The sequence below is a fragment of the Rhagoletis pomonella genome, unplaced genomic scaffold, assembly GCF_013731165.1.
Source record: "Rhagoletis pomonella isolate Grant_MI unplaced genomic scaffold, Rhpom_1.0 Rhpom_scaffold_00003, whole genome shotgun sequence".
Classification (NCBI taxonomy): domain Eukaryota; kingdom Metazoa; phylum Arthropoda; class Insecta; order Diptera; family Tephritidae; genus Rhagoletis; species Rhagoletis pomonella.
In genome coordinates, this window is record NW_023458557.1 from 15,994,787 (window position 1) to 16,015,493 (window position 20,707).

At 37.3% G+C, this 20,707-nt stretch overlaps 1 protein-coding gene across 2 annotated transcripts in view; it reads left to right on the forward strand.

Annotated features, from left to right (window-relative positions):
* The window catches only part of LOC118735041 (protein diaphanous), a gene marked incomplete at its 5' end in the record, with an annotated part of 120,359 nt that overhangs the window by 5,513 nt on the left and 94,139 nt on the right, over positions 1–20,707 (forward strand). For both annotated transcript variants that reach the window (XM_036464633.1, XM_036464632.1), the window contains 1 exon segment: positions 2,139–3,399. In XM_036464633.1, the coding sequence (XP_036320526.1) occupies positions 2,139–3,399 (1,261 nt within the window).

Sequence of the window (20,707 nt, forward strand, 5' to 3'; positions counted from 1 at the left end):
ATGTGGCAATTTGAAAAAAATCAATTTGAAAAAAAATTTTTTTTTTTCGTTTATAAACAATAATTAATTATTAATAAACAATTACTGATGTTTTGTTCACTAGATCGATTCAGTAGATCAATATCTGCAATTTAAAAAAAAATCGTTAAAATCCTTGCTTTTTGCGGCAGTTATAAACGATTTCATCAAAAGTTGCTATTAAGAGAGGAAAAAAGAAGCGTTCGTACTAAAAAAGAAAAAAATTCATTATTCAAAAAATTCGCATTTCTGAGCAAAAAGAAAAAATATGTGTCTCCTTAATTTGTTCAAGGAATAATCCCTGTGAGTTTTATCGCAAACTTAAATTCACTTTCTCCCGGCCTGGGTGATTTGAGATGGAATGAGCCAGACATATGTAACATCTATTCCTAAAAATTATCTTAATGATTAACTACTACTACTACTACTACTACTGGTACTATTGTCACTGACTTGAAACTTGGTAATATTTTCGGTGGAATCGGAATGCATTCCAGGCAGCTGTCCATGTACCTGGTGCTACGTACACAAAGGTAACCTGCATACCGAAGGCAAACTCAGCAAACTTATCACATTTTGCTAATTATTTACAATAAAAAATGATTTTTTTAAGTTTATATATAAAAAATGCAAATTTGTATACAACCGTTTTTTAAGAAAAATGCAAAATAAGCTTGCAATCGCAAAAATTGAAAAAAAAAACCTAAAATCCAAGATAGCGGAATGTTACGGTCTGAAAATTAGGGACGAGACTGGGTGCATGATCTACGTGTCAAATAGAAGTAAACTGCATCAAAAGTTCGCGACTACACATTTTTTTCTTCATAACAATTTGATCTAAATTTACTTGGCTAAAATTTAACTTCTGAATTCCTACAAAATTGTAATTTTACGCGGAAAAAAACCTCAATAACTTATCAATAACTATAGGGCCTTTCGAGACACGTCTTTCCGTTGTCCGATTTTTTGAGCTTTGCTAAATTATATCCACAATTTAATGCATTATGTTGAATACTGTCAATAAAAAAATTATATTCTTGGTTGTTACGAATCATGATTCAATAATAAAAGGTTTCTCGCTCCCTCCTGACAAAATCGGCTCCCTTAGTGTGTGGGTGCGTGTGTGTGTGCAAGATTTTGTAAGGGGCTTAAGGGTGTGTCAAAACTCTAATATCACTTGTGAGCAAACCTTTAATTATTGAATGAATGGTTACGAATGACTTTACATAAAACCCCTAACTTTTAAGAAAAGAACCCAGTAGGCGATTTTAAATTCAAATATTATTTGTTTCCGAAGCTTACCAGAAACACATCCCGAAGGAAAAATGGATGTAGAACCACCTTAGGGTTAAACGTAATCGGGGCACACCTTGTACATACATACATGTAGATCTACCACGTTTTTTTGGAATCTACCACAATTTTTAAGGCTTATCTACCACAAAAATTTTGCAGTCCGCAACTTTTGGCCCTATATTACTTTAAATTGCACTTAATTTTTCAATATGGCACAAAGTGCCAAAATGGCACTTTTGATGAATAGTAATATTTCCATACATTTTTGTGCAGTCTTTTGCGTGTACTTTGTTTTCTCAACTAAAATTTTCTAATTTCTATAGTGCATACAATTGGTTTATCTTGCTTTGGCATTGCACTTTTGTTCTAGAAATGTGTTTCTAAGTTTAAAGCTAAATGGGAAGAATTAAAAAGAATGACGCCTTTGGCACTTTTATTTTTCTTTTTGGCAAATTTCGGCCGTTTTTTATCCTCGATATGGCACTTCATAACCAAGTTTAGTTGGACGCCCTGCTAAATAGTTGTCTACGCTGAGTAAGAAATGCATCAACCAATACCTAAAGTTATATAATTAATTTGCCAAAAATAAACGGTAATAAGTTTCGGTCTTATAATTATGCAACGCAGTGTACTATTAACTTGTTTGACTTGTGTTTAGAGCAACCTTGCATTGTTTTTTTTTTTAACAATGTTGACTTATTCGTTATTTATGTGTTAAAATAAATATAAAACAAATTTTTTGTGTTTTCAGAATTCTCCGTCCTGGAATGCTAAAAAATTCTGGTCACCTTATATTAATGTATATACAACTTCTATATTTTCAGTCAGCCAGTCCATCTTCTGGAAGTGTAGCTGCAAAGACAGCATTTGTACCACCACCACCACCTCCGCCGCCACCAATTGTAGAAGCATTTACTACAAATAACATTGTAAGAATGCCGCCACCTCCGCCGATGCCAAACCTTGGCCCACCACCACCACCACCACCACCGCCGCCAAAGTTGGGATCGGTACCATTACCCGAGGCGAAATTTGGAAATACTTTGGCTTGTTTCGTTCAAGAACTTCCTATGGGTTTAAAACCGAAAAAAAAATGGGAAGTTGGAAACCCTATGAAAAGAATTAATTGGAAAGTAATAGTACCCCATTCTATGTCTGAGAAAGCATTTTGGCTTAGCTGTCAGGAAGACCGCTTAGCATCGGACCAATTTCTTTCTGAACTTGCTGAAAGATTTTCCTCAAAACCTATTAAAAAGGATCAAAAAGATTCTGTCGATAAGGCAAACACTTTAGTTAAAAAAAATATTAACTTACGGGTACTGGATTCAAAATCAGCTCAAAACTTGGCAATATTACTTGGTGGTCCATTAAAACACTTATCATATGAGCAAATTAAAATTTGCCTATTGCGCTGCGATACAGATATATTATCCTCCACCATTTTACAGAATTTGATCCAGTATTTACCTCCGCCAGATCAGTTGAAAAAACTCCTTGATATAAAAACCACGGGGGATCCCTTATCACCAGTTGAACTCTTTGCCGCAACCATTGGAGAAATAAAGAGACTGGTGCCTCGTCTTCACAATCTTAATTTCAAATTGATTTATGCTGATCTAATTCAAGACATTAAACCCGATATTGTTGCAGGAACAGCAGCTTGTGAAGAAGTTCGATACAGCAAAAAATTTGCCAAAATTTTAGAACTAATTTTACTTATAGGAAATTATTTAAATTCCGGATCAAGGAGCGAAGCTGCGTTTGGATTTGAAATGTCTTATCTTGCAAAGCTCTCCAATACTAAAGATATTGATAACAAACACACTCTCCTACATTATTTGGTAAAACTTTTAGAAACTGATTTTCCTGATATATTAGATTTTTATACAGACCTGACGCATATCGATAAAGCTTCTCGAGTAAATCTAGACTCAATACAGAGATCTATGCGTCAGATGACTACGGCAATAAAAAGTTTAGAAATAGATTTACAAAACAATAAAGCACCTCAATCCGACGAAGATAAATTCAACGAAGTAATGGGAAAATTTTCATACGAATGTCGGCAACAGATTGATGTATTAGGTAAGTATTCATTAAATAATAACCAGAAACGAAAAAGAATCAAAACAATTTTAACTATACTAACACGTATGTCCTACTATAATTTACATTGGTTTTTAATTAAAAATAATGATTAATATATAAGTTTTATTTTTCACTCAAAATAAATTATTGTTGATTTTTATTTTTTCGATCCAAAATAGCCTTTTTTATTCGACCATCACAAGCTAATAGCTAAATCTTGGTCAAATAAAACGAAATTGGCTTATTTCCTATGTTGCCCTAATTTGGACAGTTGTTTGACTGCAAATACAATTTTTTTTGTAATGTTCAAAATCAAGTCTTTGTTTAGATTTTTTTTTGTGCGAATGCCTGCTTCATGGTATTGGCGCATACGGTTTGCTTAGGCCCACTTGCAGAACATCTAGAATTAAATATATAAACAGAGAGTTAATTAGCTCAGACTTAAATTGTTATATTCCTAAACCAGACAATGGCTAAGGCCCACTTGCAGAACAGCAGGTTATCTATTTAACTGGAAGTTTACTGGTTAAATTGATAAATTGGCTTGCACAATCAATGGTTAAGGGTAAAATTAGAGTTAAATCGTTAAATATTTGGCCCAGCCATTTTCGAAGGTTAACTTCATGGTGAAATTATACAAGGTGTTGTACGTTGTGACAAGCTGGTTTGAAACTCCCTTACTAAATGTTGTATTTTGGAAGTAGGAGGGAAACTGGGAATAAAAAAGGTCGTTTTTTCAAAAAGTACTAAATGAAGTACGCTTTTGTTTATGCTAAATGTAGAACAAAACTAGGAGAGTTGGATAGAAATAACGAAAAATATAAATTTTTAGTAGCGTTTTACCTAAAATTGTGCATATTATTGTCATGTGTACATGTGTACAAGTATACGCATGAACGAACGAATGAAGATCACCCAGGACGGCGTGCGAGAAAAAAGTATTTTTTTGGCAGTGACGTTTTTTTTCGCCACCGTGTGAATGAAACGGAATGAAACCTGTATGTGAATGAAAGAACTGATTAAAAAATGACGTCATTAACTATTATTTTTTTTCTCAAATGCAATTACAAATACACGGTTGCCTGGGTGATCTTATTAGTTGGTTCATGAGTATACGCATACATACATATATAAATTGAATCGAAACTGTTCTTTTACTTATATTAACATTCAAAACTCAATGTTACTGCAATAAAGACTTTGATAATATAATATTTGTCCTAGTTTATCACCTTCTGATTCTAATACCGATTTAAACAAAACGCTTGCTTTATAAAGTTCTTTTTCATTTAGTTTTTAAATATAATTCAAAACTACAATTTACAAATGTAACATTGTATACGTAAAACGTACCAACATGTATAAGCATATTCTAATGTGGCATCTCAATTGACCGACACTCATAATAGAATACACAAAAGCTAATCAGCTGATTTACAATCCACATGTGCTAAGCACTGACGTTTGTGTATGCACATGTTTTACATATTCTTTTCTCTGTGCTCAGCGGCCAAAATTGTAAGTAGAATTTTTAAGCAATAAATATATTACAACAAATTTTCTCTCTTTTAAATTAAGTGAATAGTTTTTTGTTAATTTTTGTTATAACGTTAGATATCATCATCAGTCTTAAATATGTACATATATGTTTTAGGCAGAATTCATTATTAAAAACAATAATCACATTTTTAAGTTAAAGCACAGTTTATTGAAAAGACTAATTGTCAAAGTATGGAAAATAATTAACATTAAGTACTAAAATTAGTAATAAGTTGTTTTCCAATGAATACATATCAATTTCACTAAATTAGCAATACATTAAGTTGTTTGTACAATATCGGACAGGTGTCTCTGTATGTGTAAAAATATGAAAGAAAATACCTAGCACGACCCTCCCCGTAGCCTTCGAGCCATTTAACGAAATATTTACTGATGGCGTTCTCTTTTCTCGAAAAAATGTCACCTTCTTGCAACATTATCAGAGTGCATAATTTTAAAGAAAGACCACGCAAGAAGCCTGTGAAGATGCTGAGAAAAGAGCACGAAAACTTCATAGCCCTGGCGCAGGGTGGAATTAACGCAACATTATTTCGAGAAGGGAAAGCGCTATGAGTTTCTGACGGTGTCTTCGAGTCTGACAATGTCTGGTTTAGGAATATAACAATTTAACTCTGAGCTTCTTATCTCTCTATTTATACATTTAACTCTGGATGTTCTGCAAGTGGGCCTTACAGTATTGAAAACTGGCCCAGAGTTAAGTAACCCGAGGTATTTCTAAATTAAGTAGGCACCAGGCTCTCTTTTTTGACGTTTGCTTACATTTCCTATTTAAATTTGAATATAAAATTTTAAAATCTTAGGCTCACTTGCAGAACAGAAGGTTATCTATTTAATTCGAAGTTTACCGGTTAAATTGATAAATTGGCTTGCACAATCAATGGTTAGGAGTAAAACTAGAGTTAAATCGTTAAATATTGAGGGCCGATTTCATAATAAAATTAAAGAATGTTTTAAAATTTAAAGGAATGCTTTACTTTGCTGATCGATTTCATAAAGCCACTTTAAAGGTAAAGATGCCCATAAGGTTCTTTAGTTAAATACCCAAATCTAAATAACATGAAGGTCCATTTTGTAAGAAAAAAAGTATGTAATCTTCGTAGTAAACAACATATTTATGACAACCAGCTGATGCAATTTTCCCGAAATCATGATTACCAAACTTTGTTATTTTCATTTTCATTTAAAAGGACCTTTTGTTATTATTCAATTCCCCTTGTATTATGAAAACACTTCTTGTTTAAAGTACATTTAAATGTCACTTTAACTAAAAGGAAACTTTTGCAAAAGGTGCGGCGCCTTTTTTATAAGCATCAATAAATCGATAAATAATCAACATCTTTATTAAAATCAATACTTCGCCAGCGACTTTTTCATGTAAAACAGTATTTCAATATAAAGTGAAAATTTTCAATAAAAAACCCTCGACTTCTTTTTTTACTATTCTCATCATCTGGTAGCACCAACATCTGTGTTCATTTAAAACACTTCCATGTAATCAATGAGATTTGTATGGTAAATTGTGCAACTTTAATAGTTCATAACTTTTTAAATGGAAGCCTCCGCGCTCTGTTTTCACTTTTAGAATTGGAAAAAGCTCCTCTACGCGCCCTCTTTTTATTTTTATTTATTCAAATTTGGACCGAATTAAATATATACGGTTCTTAACCAGTGTGACCGCGGACTTGTGAAAAATTGTAGCAGGAAAGAGACTCAAAATGTATCAATATGTATCACTTTTTTCATTTAAGTAATAAAGCATCAATATGGAGTAAAACCAATAATTTTTATGAAAAACCATTTTCCAAAACAATTTAACATTTATTGCACGAGCAAGTTGCAATTATTTACCGAAAGCGATTTGCGTAATTTCAGTTGCAGTTACACCTTGCAATTTTTATTGCCGAAAGTGATTTCTGCAAATCTGCAAAAAGGACTTTCTGACTCTTTACACGGGAAAGTAGACTTTCGATTTTGCATTTTGACAGAAAAATGCGTAGAAAAAGAGCTAGCATTGCCACGTTTAATCACACCTTTAGTCTGGTAAACTATGTATGTTTGTCAGCAGCCGATTCGTAGGTTTTTTCTATAAAAAAATAAATCGTAACAAAAAATTGAAGGAATTTTATTTACTCAAATGCGTTATGCCTTCCGGCAGCGGGCGGATTCAAAATTGGATGAATATCGTACAGCTGATTGCAGTTTACCAACTATTAGAAAAATTATCAAGCTTCCACCACGAAAATTCGGTAACCGGTAAACCGATACTAAAATAATTTTACACAAACAAAGTACTGTCATTTTGACGAGCAATATGATTGCATATTTTATACTTTTAATATTAATAATAATTAATTAAGTAAAACGCGTTTATAAATTCGTTCACTCGTTTTAGCATTTTTCACAAACAAACAGAAATATCAATGGCCGAGAGTAAGAGCAAATGTGTGCTGCCATATTTCTCGAAGCTATATATATACGCTATATATTTACGTAAATATCGTGTTTATTGTGTGAAATAGCGCCGAGAGGATAGTTTAATTTACAAACTTTAACAACAAATAAATTAAAAACTATAAGCCTCCCGCAGCTAAAAACTATGGCCCGTAGCTATAGTCAAAATAAAGTCGACTCTAAAGTTAAAAGCAGGTTTTTTTTAAAGATATCCCATTGAAAGTTATGTCAAAAAGCGGCTTTTAAGTTTAGAGTCGACTTTATTTTGACTATAACTACGGGCCTATATATTTGCAATCAGGAGAACTCCTACACCGTTCCATAGCTACCTTTATGCGGAACTCCGGGGATGAAATTGGCCCTTAGCCCAGCAATTTTCGAAGGTTGACTTGCTAACTCTACATATGTAAATTCTGTCAGTAACAAGAATAAAAAAATTTAGATTTAAAAAATGTTGATGTTAGCAAATTTTTTTTGTTTATGTTGTAGAATAAACCATATAAAAAATAAAATAAAAGTAAATTAATTAAAAAGCAGCTGACGGTATTGCAAAAAAATCACTGTACCTGAACTTAATTGATTGACAATACGTACATACTTATGTACCGGGAACGGATTTTATGGAAATTGCCTTGTTTTCTGCTAAAGAGGTAGAGTACATTCGATTAAGAATGTCCACGACTTAGCTTTTCCTGATTTCATATATACTCATTTGATTTTGCCTTTTTTTGAATTTTTTATGATATTTGCCTTTTCTACCTTTGATTGTAAAGCGCAAGGAAAAAGGCCTTATTCCTGGTAATATGAAAGTTTTAAACGTTCCATATTTAAATTGGGTGTCACTTGTATCAACCCACGTCGAGCGCACGTTTAGTTTATTCAAGGCTTTCTTCGCAAAAATCGAATGAAAATGCTGCCAAAAAACTTCAAAATGCATCTTATGGTTCAATGTTACTACAACTATAGAGATTAAAATTTTGTGAGTTAAAATCTCGAAAAGAGAAAATGGTCAAAGATTCAAAGTACAAATTTTCCAAATAACGAAACTAGTTTGTAGTTTTTCTTTTTTTATTTCATACTAGCCAATACCCGATTCAAAGTACAAATTTTCCAAATAACGAAACTAGTTTGTAGTTTTTCTTTTTTTATTTCATACTAGCCAATACCCGCTTGCTTCGCGGCGCCTAATAAGATCTTTTGCGTTGGCCAATACAAAAATAGCGTTTAAAAGCAAAAGCGGTCTGTAAAGTAAACATTTTCAGCTTAAATTTAAACGAATAAAGAGCAGAATCCTCCTCACACATAGGCCAAGAATAGTAGCTCTTTGATACCATATGGAATACTAATCCCTTTCGATGTCATGAGTTTTACCGATGGTCTTATTTTCATCTGTGAGATCTCTGCCAAGCGTGCGTAATATTCTTCTATGACCTTGCAACTTCATCATTGGTCCGATGAGCGTTTTCATTTATAGGAGGGCCAAGAATCCTCGCCCCCCACAGGATGAAAAGTTTTGCCGTACATTGACTAAATGAGTCGTGTGATCTCTTAAATATCGTTCAAATGAAGCCATTGATATACCTACCGTATTCTTTTTTTACGGATGTGGTCGAATTGTCAATTCACCACTTTTACAATTCGTCTTAATATTTATGAACTTGTTTCTTTGAGTCTTACTGCTGTACTAACGACCACCCCGAGCAATTTCCTCAATCGGAGGTAGGTGCAAGATCGCATTTAGGGTGTATAAGGGCGTCAGGCAAAGGTGCGCTTACACAATGTTGCGGTCTTTACATGCATACTTAGACGAATCCTCCATTTAGCCATATGAAAAGTAGATTTGTCCGAGATGAATATGGGGCCAAATGCATACCAAACCCCGTGTGGGTTTCTATATATTTCGGCTGCAGCGCAATCCATTAGGTCCCTTTTCTGCAAAACCACTGACAGTCATGAAATGAATACGCATTATGAATTTCAACCAGATATAGCGGGTTCATTTTTAGGAAGTGAATTTTTCATCATACAGGTAGCTCACTTTGCGAATTTGAACAAAATCGGTTAACAAACACGACTTTTATAAGTAACTCTACTCCAGCGCCATCAGCGTGTTGTCTGGTAGGCTATAATAGGACCATACATGCAAGGTTTAACTCCCGACAATTTGACTGGTTTTTGAGTCTAGTCCGAACAACGAAAACGGCTATCATTTTATGTATGTATGTACATTAGACTGCATCACCAAAAAAAGTTGCGGTTTTCCGCCGGGATTACCAAATTTATTATATTTTATGACGTTCACCAAAATATTTCGGAAAAATATTAAGATTTAAGCGAGCTGGACCGATTTGAAAATGCCTCCATGGAGTTTTTTATGAATAAAAATAGTTTCTTTAAGAACTTTTTGAAAATAGTCCCCTCAGATGACAAAACAGATTAGGCTTAAAAAATCTGCATAAAAATATTTAAAAATCTTTTCAACGGAATCGTAATAATGAGATTTTTGATGTTTTTTTTTTACTTTTTTCAAAGATTGATTGGTATTTTCCCACTCTTTTCATTTGTGTGCAAAAAAAGTCATTCGTGTCCCAATTTTTTTTTTTTCAAATACCAACACTCTTAATTCAACTTTGAATGATGTTCGTTCATCCTACCTTTCTCTTTCATCCTTTCAATAAGCTTATTAGCAAAGAAAGAAAAGAGAGATAAAATACCTTTCCATGATACCCCCCTAGTCTAAATCGGAAGAGTTTAGGTTCAGTTATTCAAGTTTCTCTTATACCAATCTTTGAAAAATGTTAAAAAAACAGCATCAAAAATTTCATTATTACGATTCCGTAAAATTTAATTTTTATTTTTTTTTTTAATATTTTTATGTAAATTTTTTAAGCTTAAACCGTTTTGTCATTTAAGGGGATTTTTTCAAAAAACATATTTAAGAAACTATTATTATTCATAAAAAACTCCATTTTTGGAGGTATTTTCAAATCGGTCCAGCTCACTTAAATCTTAATATTTTTTGGAAATATTTTGGTGGACGTCTTAAAATATAATAGATTTTATAATTCGAATGGAAAAACAGTACCGTTTTTTTTTTATGGGGACTGATGCAGTCTAATGTACATATATGTTTCAAATGATAAAAATTATCATGAAAGTAATAAACGTTTCGGATTTGCATTAACAAAATCGGTTCATAAATAGGGCTTTTATCGGGTCCATTTTTCGCAAATGCTTTTTTCATCATGCAGGTAGCTTATACTTTGAATTTGAACGAAATCGGTTAAGAAATACGACTTTTATAAATACGACTCCCGAGCCATCTAGCGGGTATATTTTTCGCACACGCGTTTCTCATCATGAAGGTATTACACATTTTGAATTTGAACGAAATCGGTTCATAAATACGACTTTTACAAATAACTCGACCCTAGCGCCACCTATCGAGTTTTCTGGTAGCCTATAATAGGAACATATATGCACGGTATTGCCTCTGAAAATTTGTCTGAAATCTATGCAGTAGTTTTGGAGTTAACTCCGAACAACGAAAAAGGCTAATATTTTATATACATTATAGATAATGAAACTAGTTCGTAGTTTCTCTCTTTTTACTTGTAAAATAAACATTTGTAAAATAAATGTATTTTTTGATTATTTTTCTGTTTTTGTCTTTTTAGTGCTTTCTTTTACCTTTTTTGCGTATTCTAGTGCCTTTTCCTGCCTATTTTGCTATTTTATTTTGCCTTTTCTACCCAATTTCTTTATTTTGTTTTGCCTTTTTTATAGGCCTTCAACTCCGAGGTTTCGGTCAGTCTCGCGTGAAAAATATATACCATTAAAATGTACCAATCGTATGCAGTGAAGAAGGTCCGCTGGCCAATTTGCAGAGCAATGAGATAACATTTTATTTAATATTTGCCATATTCTTTAGCTTTTCTGTTTGTATTTGAAATTTTATATTAAATTTCGAATAATAAACGTAAACAGTCAAAACAAAGGTTAAAAAAAGAGAATGGTGCCTACTTAATTTAGAAATCCTTCGGTTACTTAATTCTGGGCCAGTTTTCAATGCTGCAAGACATTGTCTTGTTTATTAATATAAAAATTTTACTCTGAGCTTCTTAACTCTGTATTTATATGTATATTTAACTCTGGATGTTCTGCAAGTGCGACTTATACTATGTCTCCACCGGAACTTAACCATGTAGTTATGGCTGTTGAGTTGCTTACCCTGATAACCCACTTTATTAAGCGAGGTTTCGCCATATAAAAATTACTGCACTTAACCATTTCACTGAGATGGTTAAAAAAAAAACAACTCAAAACCACGTCAGAAGTCTTATACAACCCTGTGTTTTCCCGCAATCTGTGGGTCATTAGCGTTAAAATTTAAAAAATACAATGAATCAAAAATACAAGATCGCGACGTTGTATTTGTAACTGGTTTTGAGAAAAAAATTTTGTGGGAGCGGGTTCGTCAGCTGAATATTTGTTTATATCACAAGCACCACTATTTTACTAATTTCTTTAACTAAAGAAGGGTTATGATGTATTATGGAACGAATTTCCGTCATCCCTTGTCAAATTTGGTTTGGAGACAAACCGGTTTCGGCGTTGTGCCATCTTCAGTGTCATTTTTCGTTCTGCATAATTTTTGTTGGTTGCTCGTATTTATACTCCTTGTTAACTACCTCTTTCTTTTGTTAGGTACGTCTTTTTAGTTTTGCAGTGTTTGCGGTACTCAATAGGTAGATGAATTGTTTTGGCTCGTTTTTGACGGCAGGTAGAAGTCCGTGATTTTTACCCCCTTTGTTTTTGCAGTTGGTGTATTCCCTTCCATATCTGTCCTTAATATTTTCTTGTTGTCATTCTTCTTCTTGTACAGTAGTTTTAGAGGTTCAAACAGTACGTCCGATGCAGTATTTATTTGCTCATTTAGAAGGGTTAATTCAACATGAGAACACGTTTGAAAGCTTTTTAATGAATCATTTTACCTAATTTGTGTGTTTAAAGTGGCTGACAATAATTTTTGGTTGATTTTAGTTTTCGTTGTTTTCTTTGCTTGGCTTACTTTTCTTTCGTTTTCCAGCGAAATAAGATAGCATAGAACCCGCTCAAAAAATCGGCTTTTTTCATTCTCTTGTACGTTCCCTGCCAGTGTTCGGACTCCACTCCGATCAAAGTCGATTTATTCAGGTTTTTGAAAAAATTCTGTTTAATATTACAGCGAAGAAGTTTCCGTACATACTAGTAATGTAAATATAAAACTATTGTACACATGTATCTCTAATTTTAGCTACCACTGTGTGGTATTTACATATGTACTTTAGTGTACTTGAACTATCCTGTATGTTTGCATATGTACCTGGAGTTATTTACACTTTTCTCTTTCTATGCACTTTTTAAACCTGTTTTGCATTAACTGATCAATTCCAGTATTGTATTATATCTATGCAAAGTTGCTTGCATTTCAATATGTATAAAACAATTAATGTTACAGTACCCTTTTGGGTACACCGCCTCTGGTAAGCTGCTTATAAGTTAGTTGCAGAAAACCACAAGCCAGGAAAAAGGCTCAACTTTAACTCGCGTTGTAAAATATTTATTATGTTTAATTGTAAAAATAAATAATTTAGAATAAAATCAAAATGAATAAAAACCACAAAACTCGATTTAAATAAAATCAATTTGCAACGCAACATTTGGTGCGTCCTGTGAGGATCTTTCCTGGAGTCAAGCTTAAATTAAAAGATAGACTTCACATCGAATGTCAATTACCAGATCAGCGGTATTTGTATCATGATTTCTGAACTGCAACAATTAATTGTGGAGCAAAGGGCTATGGTTACAAATATCGAGAAAGTTCTGCTAAGCACAAAGAAGGATAGTGCTTCAAGGAAAACGGAGGTGTATATACGTACGCGATTAGAATCAGTCGCTCAATTACTCCTTGAATTTCGGCAGAATCATCGCACTCTTATGCAAGCCAGTGACACTGATGAAGTTAACGAAGGTTACGTAACTCCTGAAATTGACGAAAAATTTGTGGAAGTATACATCGGTTTGGTATCACTATTGGGAAGTGACTTGCCCACACCATCTACGACACCACCGCTGATACAAGAATATAGTCGCAGTGTCAACTCTCTATTCGAACGTAGCACGGATGAGCTAAAGTTGCCTACAGTTAAATTGCCAGTCGTCAGTGGTAAGTTCACTGACTGGCCAGCATTCAAAGAAGTATTCGAGGAACGTATACACAAATGCGCCCACTTTAATAATCTTTATCGCTTCTATTACCTAAAAGATTCCTTGAGCGAGGAAGCAGCTCGAGATATCCAGCACCTATCCATTTCAGAAGCGAATTATCCCGTAGCCTGGCAGATGCTCATCAACATATACAATAACAAACGAGTGTTATTCGTACACTACATGGCCATGTTTGAACAACAACCTTCCGTGGCTCATGACCCGGCGGCATTAAAGCAATTCATACAAACTTGTCGGTCATGCGTAAACTCAATTGATCATCTTGGAGTAGATCTCAAACAGAATCAAATCTTAGTATATCTAATGGCTCGCAAGCTATCGAATAATGCAATGTTGGAATGGGAAAAGTCCTTGTCTACCCCACAAAATATTCCAACTTTTGAGCAGTTCTGTGCATACTTGGATGCACAATATCGCACAATGATCACGGCATCTACTAACGCGGCATCAGCATTGCATCAACGGATTACTTCGACCCGGGACTCTTCTACAAGATCAAAGAGGAATATGAAAACTTCCTTTAGTACCGGTGCTAAGCATATGTGCGTTATCTGCGAAACTGGAAACCATCCCATACGTGAATGCTCGACATTTCTCAACATGCAAGTGGCCGATCGCAAGTCGGCGATAGGGAAACATAAACTTTGTTTTAATTGCTTGGAATACAACCATATAGTCTCAAGGTGTCCAAGTCGACACCTATGCAATCATTGTGGAGGGCACCACCATACTCTCATACATGCGGACCGACCTGCGACAGCCGCTAACAGTGCACCAGTACAGCGCGATAGCAACACTCCACAAATCACCAACACTTCGGCTGATGTTACCGAGAAATCCACATTGACTTCGTATGCATCAAATTGCGAAGTCTTACTCCCTACAGCTGTCGTAAGCGTGCAAGCAAAAGATGGAACGGTATTAGATTTCCGTGTGTTTCTAGATCAAGGGTCGCAAGCGTCGTTCATAACAGAGAGGGCATCTCAAATGCTGCGGCTGAGTCGAAAGGAGGTGCATGTTCGCATCAACGGCAACGGCAAACATGAAAATCACCGAAGCTTCGTCGTCTGTCTACTTTACATTTCATTCTAAATACAATATCCAAAATTCTTTTGAGGTCAATGCATACGTATTGCCACATGTTGGATCAGGAATGCCGGAACGTCGTTTATTAACCGATCAATGGGAGCATCTTAAGGGTTTACAACTGGCAGATCCCACGTACTACATTCCTCAATCTGTCGATCTATTGCTCGGTAGTGACATCTATGATAAACTGATGTTGGATGACATTCGTCGTGGTCCAAAGGGTGCTCCTTTGGCTCAAAGCACCGCCTTGGGATTCATTATTTCAGGAAAGGTCGGTGAAGGTGACCAGTCAAAGTTAACTCAGAATATTTCAGTTGCTTCTGATGAAACATTCGAGGAGTTGGAATCATTATTGCGCAAATTTTAGGAGCTGGAAGACATAACCACCTCAAAACCTGTCCTTTCAGATTCTGAGAAATGGTGCGAGGAATTCTCAAATCTTCACATCGTCGTTTGGATACTGGTAAATATCTGGTAAGATTACCGTTATTGTCTCATTTAGATCCCAAATTAGTCGTTTGATCGTCATACGAGCCAGCCCTCAAAAGACTAAACCAACTACAAAGGCGGTTATCCTCAAATCCTAATCTTAAATCTGTGTACAGTGTAACGATTTGTGAATACCTAGAGTTTGGTCAGATGAAAAAACTAACCAACATTGATTGTGCGCGATCGCATGCTACAAATAGGGGTGTATCGTATTGTTATCTTCCACATCATCCGGTAACGAAAGAATCCTTAACCAGCACGAAAGTACGTGTGGTCTTCGACGGATCCATGCAAACCAGCAATGGAAAATCTTTATATGAAATACTGGCTGTGGGTCCCAAATTACATACAGATTTGACGGCAATACTAATCAATTGGCGGTTTCTTAAATACGTATTTCTAACTGATGTGGAAAAAATATATAGGTGGATTGATGTCGCTCCAGAAGATGCAAATTTTCAACGCATATTGTGGTATAATGATCTTACTGGTCAATTGGAGCATTATATGTGCACGACGGTCATGTTCGGAACAAGCTCGGCGCCTTTTACAGCAATTCGAACAATGCAGCAATTAGCATCTGATGAGGCGGCAACTTATCCACTAGCTGTAAAGGTTATTAAACAGCAAATGTATGTCGATGACATATTGTCCGGAGCAGAGTCAAACGAAGCGGCAGAGGAGATTCAAAATCAGGTAATCGGAATGTTAAATAGCGGTACTTTCCAATTACGCAAATGGGCCAGCAACTGTCCCGAGTTACTGGAAAATATACCTATGGAGCATCGCGAATTGAAAAAGTTGTCACAATTAACCTCCGGTGAAACCATTAAAGCCTTGGGAATATATTGGAATCCTGTCGATGATGAGTTTCGATTTCGAATAAATTTCAAGGCGCCTACAGGTGGTCCAACAAAGAGGAAGGTGTTATCGACCATTGCGCGACTTTTCGACCCAATGGGCTGGTTAGCTCCAGTGCTCATATCAGCAAAGATTTTCATGCAGCGTTTACGGCGAGCACATAGAGGCTGTGACCAAACTTTACCCAGTAATCTAGCGCGTATTTGGACTGAGTTTGTGGATAATCTTGAACGGATATCAGATATACGAATTCCTCGTTTCATTATGTGCAACGCTGGTGCTAATACACAGTTACACATATTTTGCGATGCATCGTCATCGGCTTATGGAGCAGCCGCGTATCTCGTACTCAGCGCGACGAAACAAATTATCAAGTTCAGCTACTTTTAGCCAGATGCAAGGTTTTACCTATGAAACCACAACTAACAATTCCAAGAGCGGAATTATGTGCTGCTGTGTTAGCCGTGAAAATATTCAGGTATTTTGAACAAAGCTGTAACTCAAATATATATTATTAGTTGGATTAGAGGCGGGCCGAGCAAGTGGAAGATGTTTGTTAGTAACAGAGTCGATAAAATACTTCAAGTGTCAAAAGGAAGTCAGTGGCGTCATGTGTCTTCAGAATATAATCCTGCTGCTCATCCCAGTCGCGGACTCAAGCCAAACAAGTTACTCGCAAGTACTCTATGGTGGCAGGGGCCACAGTGGCTGAGCGAAACTGAAGAAAAGTGGCCTGAATGCAGTGAAGACGACAGCACCGTGCTATAGGAAATCACCGATGAAGTGAAATCCATTCGATGTCAAGCTACTGCTGTTGCCTAAACAGAAGAATTAGCGATTGTAAAACGATTATCCTCGTATATTCGAATGATACGCGTATTATCTTACTGCAGACAATTTGTGCGAAATTGTAGTGATACTGTTTTGATGCGTGTCTACACCCCTCTTTCCGTCGTTGACCTACAAGAAAGTTTGGTGTGCATCCTTCGCATAGTGCAAAGAGAGAGCTTTGCATCCGAATTTAAGGCATTGTCTTCAGGCAAACCAATACCGATGGATAGTATTTTACTTTCGTTGAATCCCTGTTTCGACGAACAGGAACGAGTCATCCGACTTAGCGGTCGGCTTAGCCATACTCTGCTTTCACCCAATGAACGTCATCCGTACCTCCTACCATCAAAGGGTAACTTTACCGTATTGGTAGTAAACTACAGCCATCTCCTGATATTGCACGGAGGTGTTTCCCTCACTTTATGTCACATTCGTAAAAGGGTCTGGATAGTGAAAGGGCGGCAGGCAGCTCGAGCGGTCATTCACCGCTGCATGAAGTGCTACAGGGTGCAACCTAGGGCCTTGGAACAGAAGATCGTCGATCTACCTGCCGTACTTGTAAGACCAGCAACACCATTCACATCGGTTGGAGTCGACTATGTCGGTCCAATAAGTATATCACCACTAAAGGTCGGACTGCTTGAAGGGCTATTTCGCAGTATTCATTTGTTTAGTAACCAAGGCGATACATTTAGAGCCAGTCGGCGACCTGACATCCAATGCTTTTATCGGCGCTTTTCACCGCTTCATAGGAAGACGAGGTCTCTGTCATGACATATAGTGACTGCGGCACTAATTTCGTTGGTGCAACTGCCAAGATACAGTGTGACAAACGGACATATCAAAAGTACATTGACACGAAAATCGTACCGATGTTGACACAACATGCAACAGCTCCCCATTTTGGTGGGCTGTGGGACGCTGGCGTTAAGTCAATGAAATTTCACTTAAAGAGAACTATAGCCGATCGGGTGTTAACGTTTGAAGAAGTCGCTACGGTGCTGGCGCAAATAGAATCCTGCCTCAATTCACGGCCGCTGTGCCCTATGTCTGATGATCCAGACATACTAATCTGAGAGAGGAGCGGTCCAGCCGGGTGAGAGCTACGGATCGCTTTACATCAATCTTTGGCCAAATTTGCCTCGTAGTATGGCAGGTGGTTTTCACAGCCCACCTTATATTTGCCTTCTCAACGAGTTTCGCCTTTAGTCTGTGTTTGCAGGAGGTTAGAGGTATGCCCGAATTCCGAGCAGAATTGACTACAGATAATTCCGTCCCCCTCCTTGCCAGCTCGTCGGCTAGGCAGTTGCCAGGGATGTCCCTATGTCCAGGGACCCATACAACAGTCAAGGAGCATTTTGATGCCAGCAGGTTGAGAGTCTTCTTGCATTCTATGGCTACTTTAGACGTTGCTTCGTTGGAATTAGAGATTTGATAGCAGGCTGGCTGTCAGAATAGATAAAAATGGGCCGTCCTGGAGGGGCGGAGGTTATAAGCCAACGAGCCGTCTCCATTATGACATTTAATTCCGCTTGAAAAACGTTACAATGGCCCGGTAAGCGAAAACTGAGATTTAGTGCGAGTTCGTCAGAGTAGATCCCACTACCCACTCTTTTGTTAAGCTTGGAACCATCTGTATATATGGCCGTAGACTCTGGGCTCAGGTCCGTGGCCGTTTCCTGCTCGTTCCTCGCTGGGATTCTTATGGAGAACTTGTTACCTAAACAGAGTAGAATGTTGGTATAATCTATCTGTCGTAGATTATCCGGTAGAGTTTCAAGTACTTTTGCGTGTCCGACTCTGAGGTCTCTTCACGGCTGGATTGTATTTAGCCTGGCCGCACTACAGCCGGCCCGAAATTTGTCGTAAAGATCCACAGGTTTAAGATTATTTCCAGAGATCTTATCACAGCCATGTAAATCCAGTGTACTATGTGTGGTTTATTCCAGATTTTTTACCTATAGCCGCCTTGCAGGCATACAGGGCAGTATTGGCCTTCCTGGAGCGGTCTTCAATGTTTCGCTTCCAGCCCAGTTTCTTATCCAGAATAACTCCAAGGTATTTGACCTCGGTTGAGAGAGTAAGTGCCACCCCGTTTATGGTGGGAGGTTTAAATAAGGGAGTTTTATAGTTCCTTGTGAAAAGTACCATTTCTGTCTTGGCAGGATGGACACTAAGTCCACATTCCTTGCACCAGATGTTTACCAGACCGAGTGCGTTTTGTAATAACTCATGGGCGTACGCTATTACTTGACAACCGGTGCTCTTTAGGTTCAGAAGTAGTGTGTTTACTGTTATATTCCAGAGTAGAGGGGAGAGAACGGCCCCTTCGGGAGTGCCTCTGTTCACATACTTTGTAATGGAACCATCCCCCAGTTCTGATAGAATAGTTCTTTTTCCGAGAAGGAGCTCAACAAAATCCACCAGACCTCGCTGCACCCCCGCCATGAGAAGGAGTTAACAACAGACTTCGGGTAGACGTTGTTGAAAGCACCTTCGATATCGAGAAAAACTCCGAGCTTGTATTCTTTTAAGGCCAATCCTTTTTCAATCGTCGCTACGATTTCATGGAGTGCGGTCCCACGGGTTTCCCCTTAGAATATGCATGCTGGTTCGGGGAGAGGTTGTTAGTTTTAATATTCCGTCGTCGATTAGCCTGTCTAGAGTTTTAAGAAAGAACGAAGTGAGGCTTATAGGCTTCAAGTCCTTCGGTTTCACATGAGCGGCCTTGCCTCCTTTTGGTAGGAATACAACCTTTGCCTTTGTCCACGCGTGTGGTACGTGAGTCATGGGTAGGCAGGCTGTAAAAATCTGAGAAAGCATGGGACACAGTATGTCCTTAGCTTCTTGTAGTTGAGCAGGAAAGATTCCGATAGGACCAGGAGATTTGTAGGGCTGAAAGGACATTAAAGCCCTTTTCACCCTCTCCTCACTTACGACGTGCCTAACGGTATCACCCAGAGACAAGTAGGTTCTAGGACCGGGCGAAAAACCGGAGGTGCCGTCCGAGCAGCCCGGGAAGTGTGTGCTCATAAGCACCTCCAGGATTTCGTTACATGATGTCATCCAGTCACCGTTAGGCTTCTGGATAGAGTTGATACGCGAAGAGCATTTCGAGAGAACTTTCCTCAGCCTGTTGGCTTCAGAGTTCTGTTCTATGTTGTTGTAGAAGTTTAACCAAGATTCGCGTTTCGCCCTCTTTATGGCCTTCTTTAAGTGCGTCTTTGTACGGTTGCCAAAGACCTGTTCGCTTGGCTTGATTGAACAGCCTCCTGCTGTTCTTCCTCAGTGCTGAAATCTCAGGATTCCCCCACTGGGGTTTCTTTTTGCCCTTCGAGACGGTGCTTGGGCAGGAGGCTTCGACCGCAGAATTACAGGCATTAGTCACAAAGTTCACTGTTTCATCAGTTTTTGACGATGAGTCGAGCTCACCGAGAGAAACAACCTTCGTATTTGAGAGACTCGCTTCATCAGGTCTTAACGATAAGCAGGACTTATCGAGAGAAGCGTATCTGTGTAGAGTGGCCGACAGCGTATTTTTATACTTTGCCCAGTCGGTTCGCTTCTTGTTCCTGTATGCTATGAAAGGAGCTGGATCAAAATTGAGCTTAAAACTAATGTAGAGGTGGTCAGAAAAAGAGTGTTCTTTGAACGTTTGCCAGTCCCTTATCTGGTCAGACAAACCGCTCGAAACAAGGGTGATGTCCAACACTTCGCTTCTAACAGAGGTCACAAAAGTGGGGTCGCGCCCGCG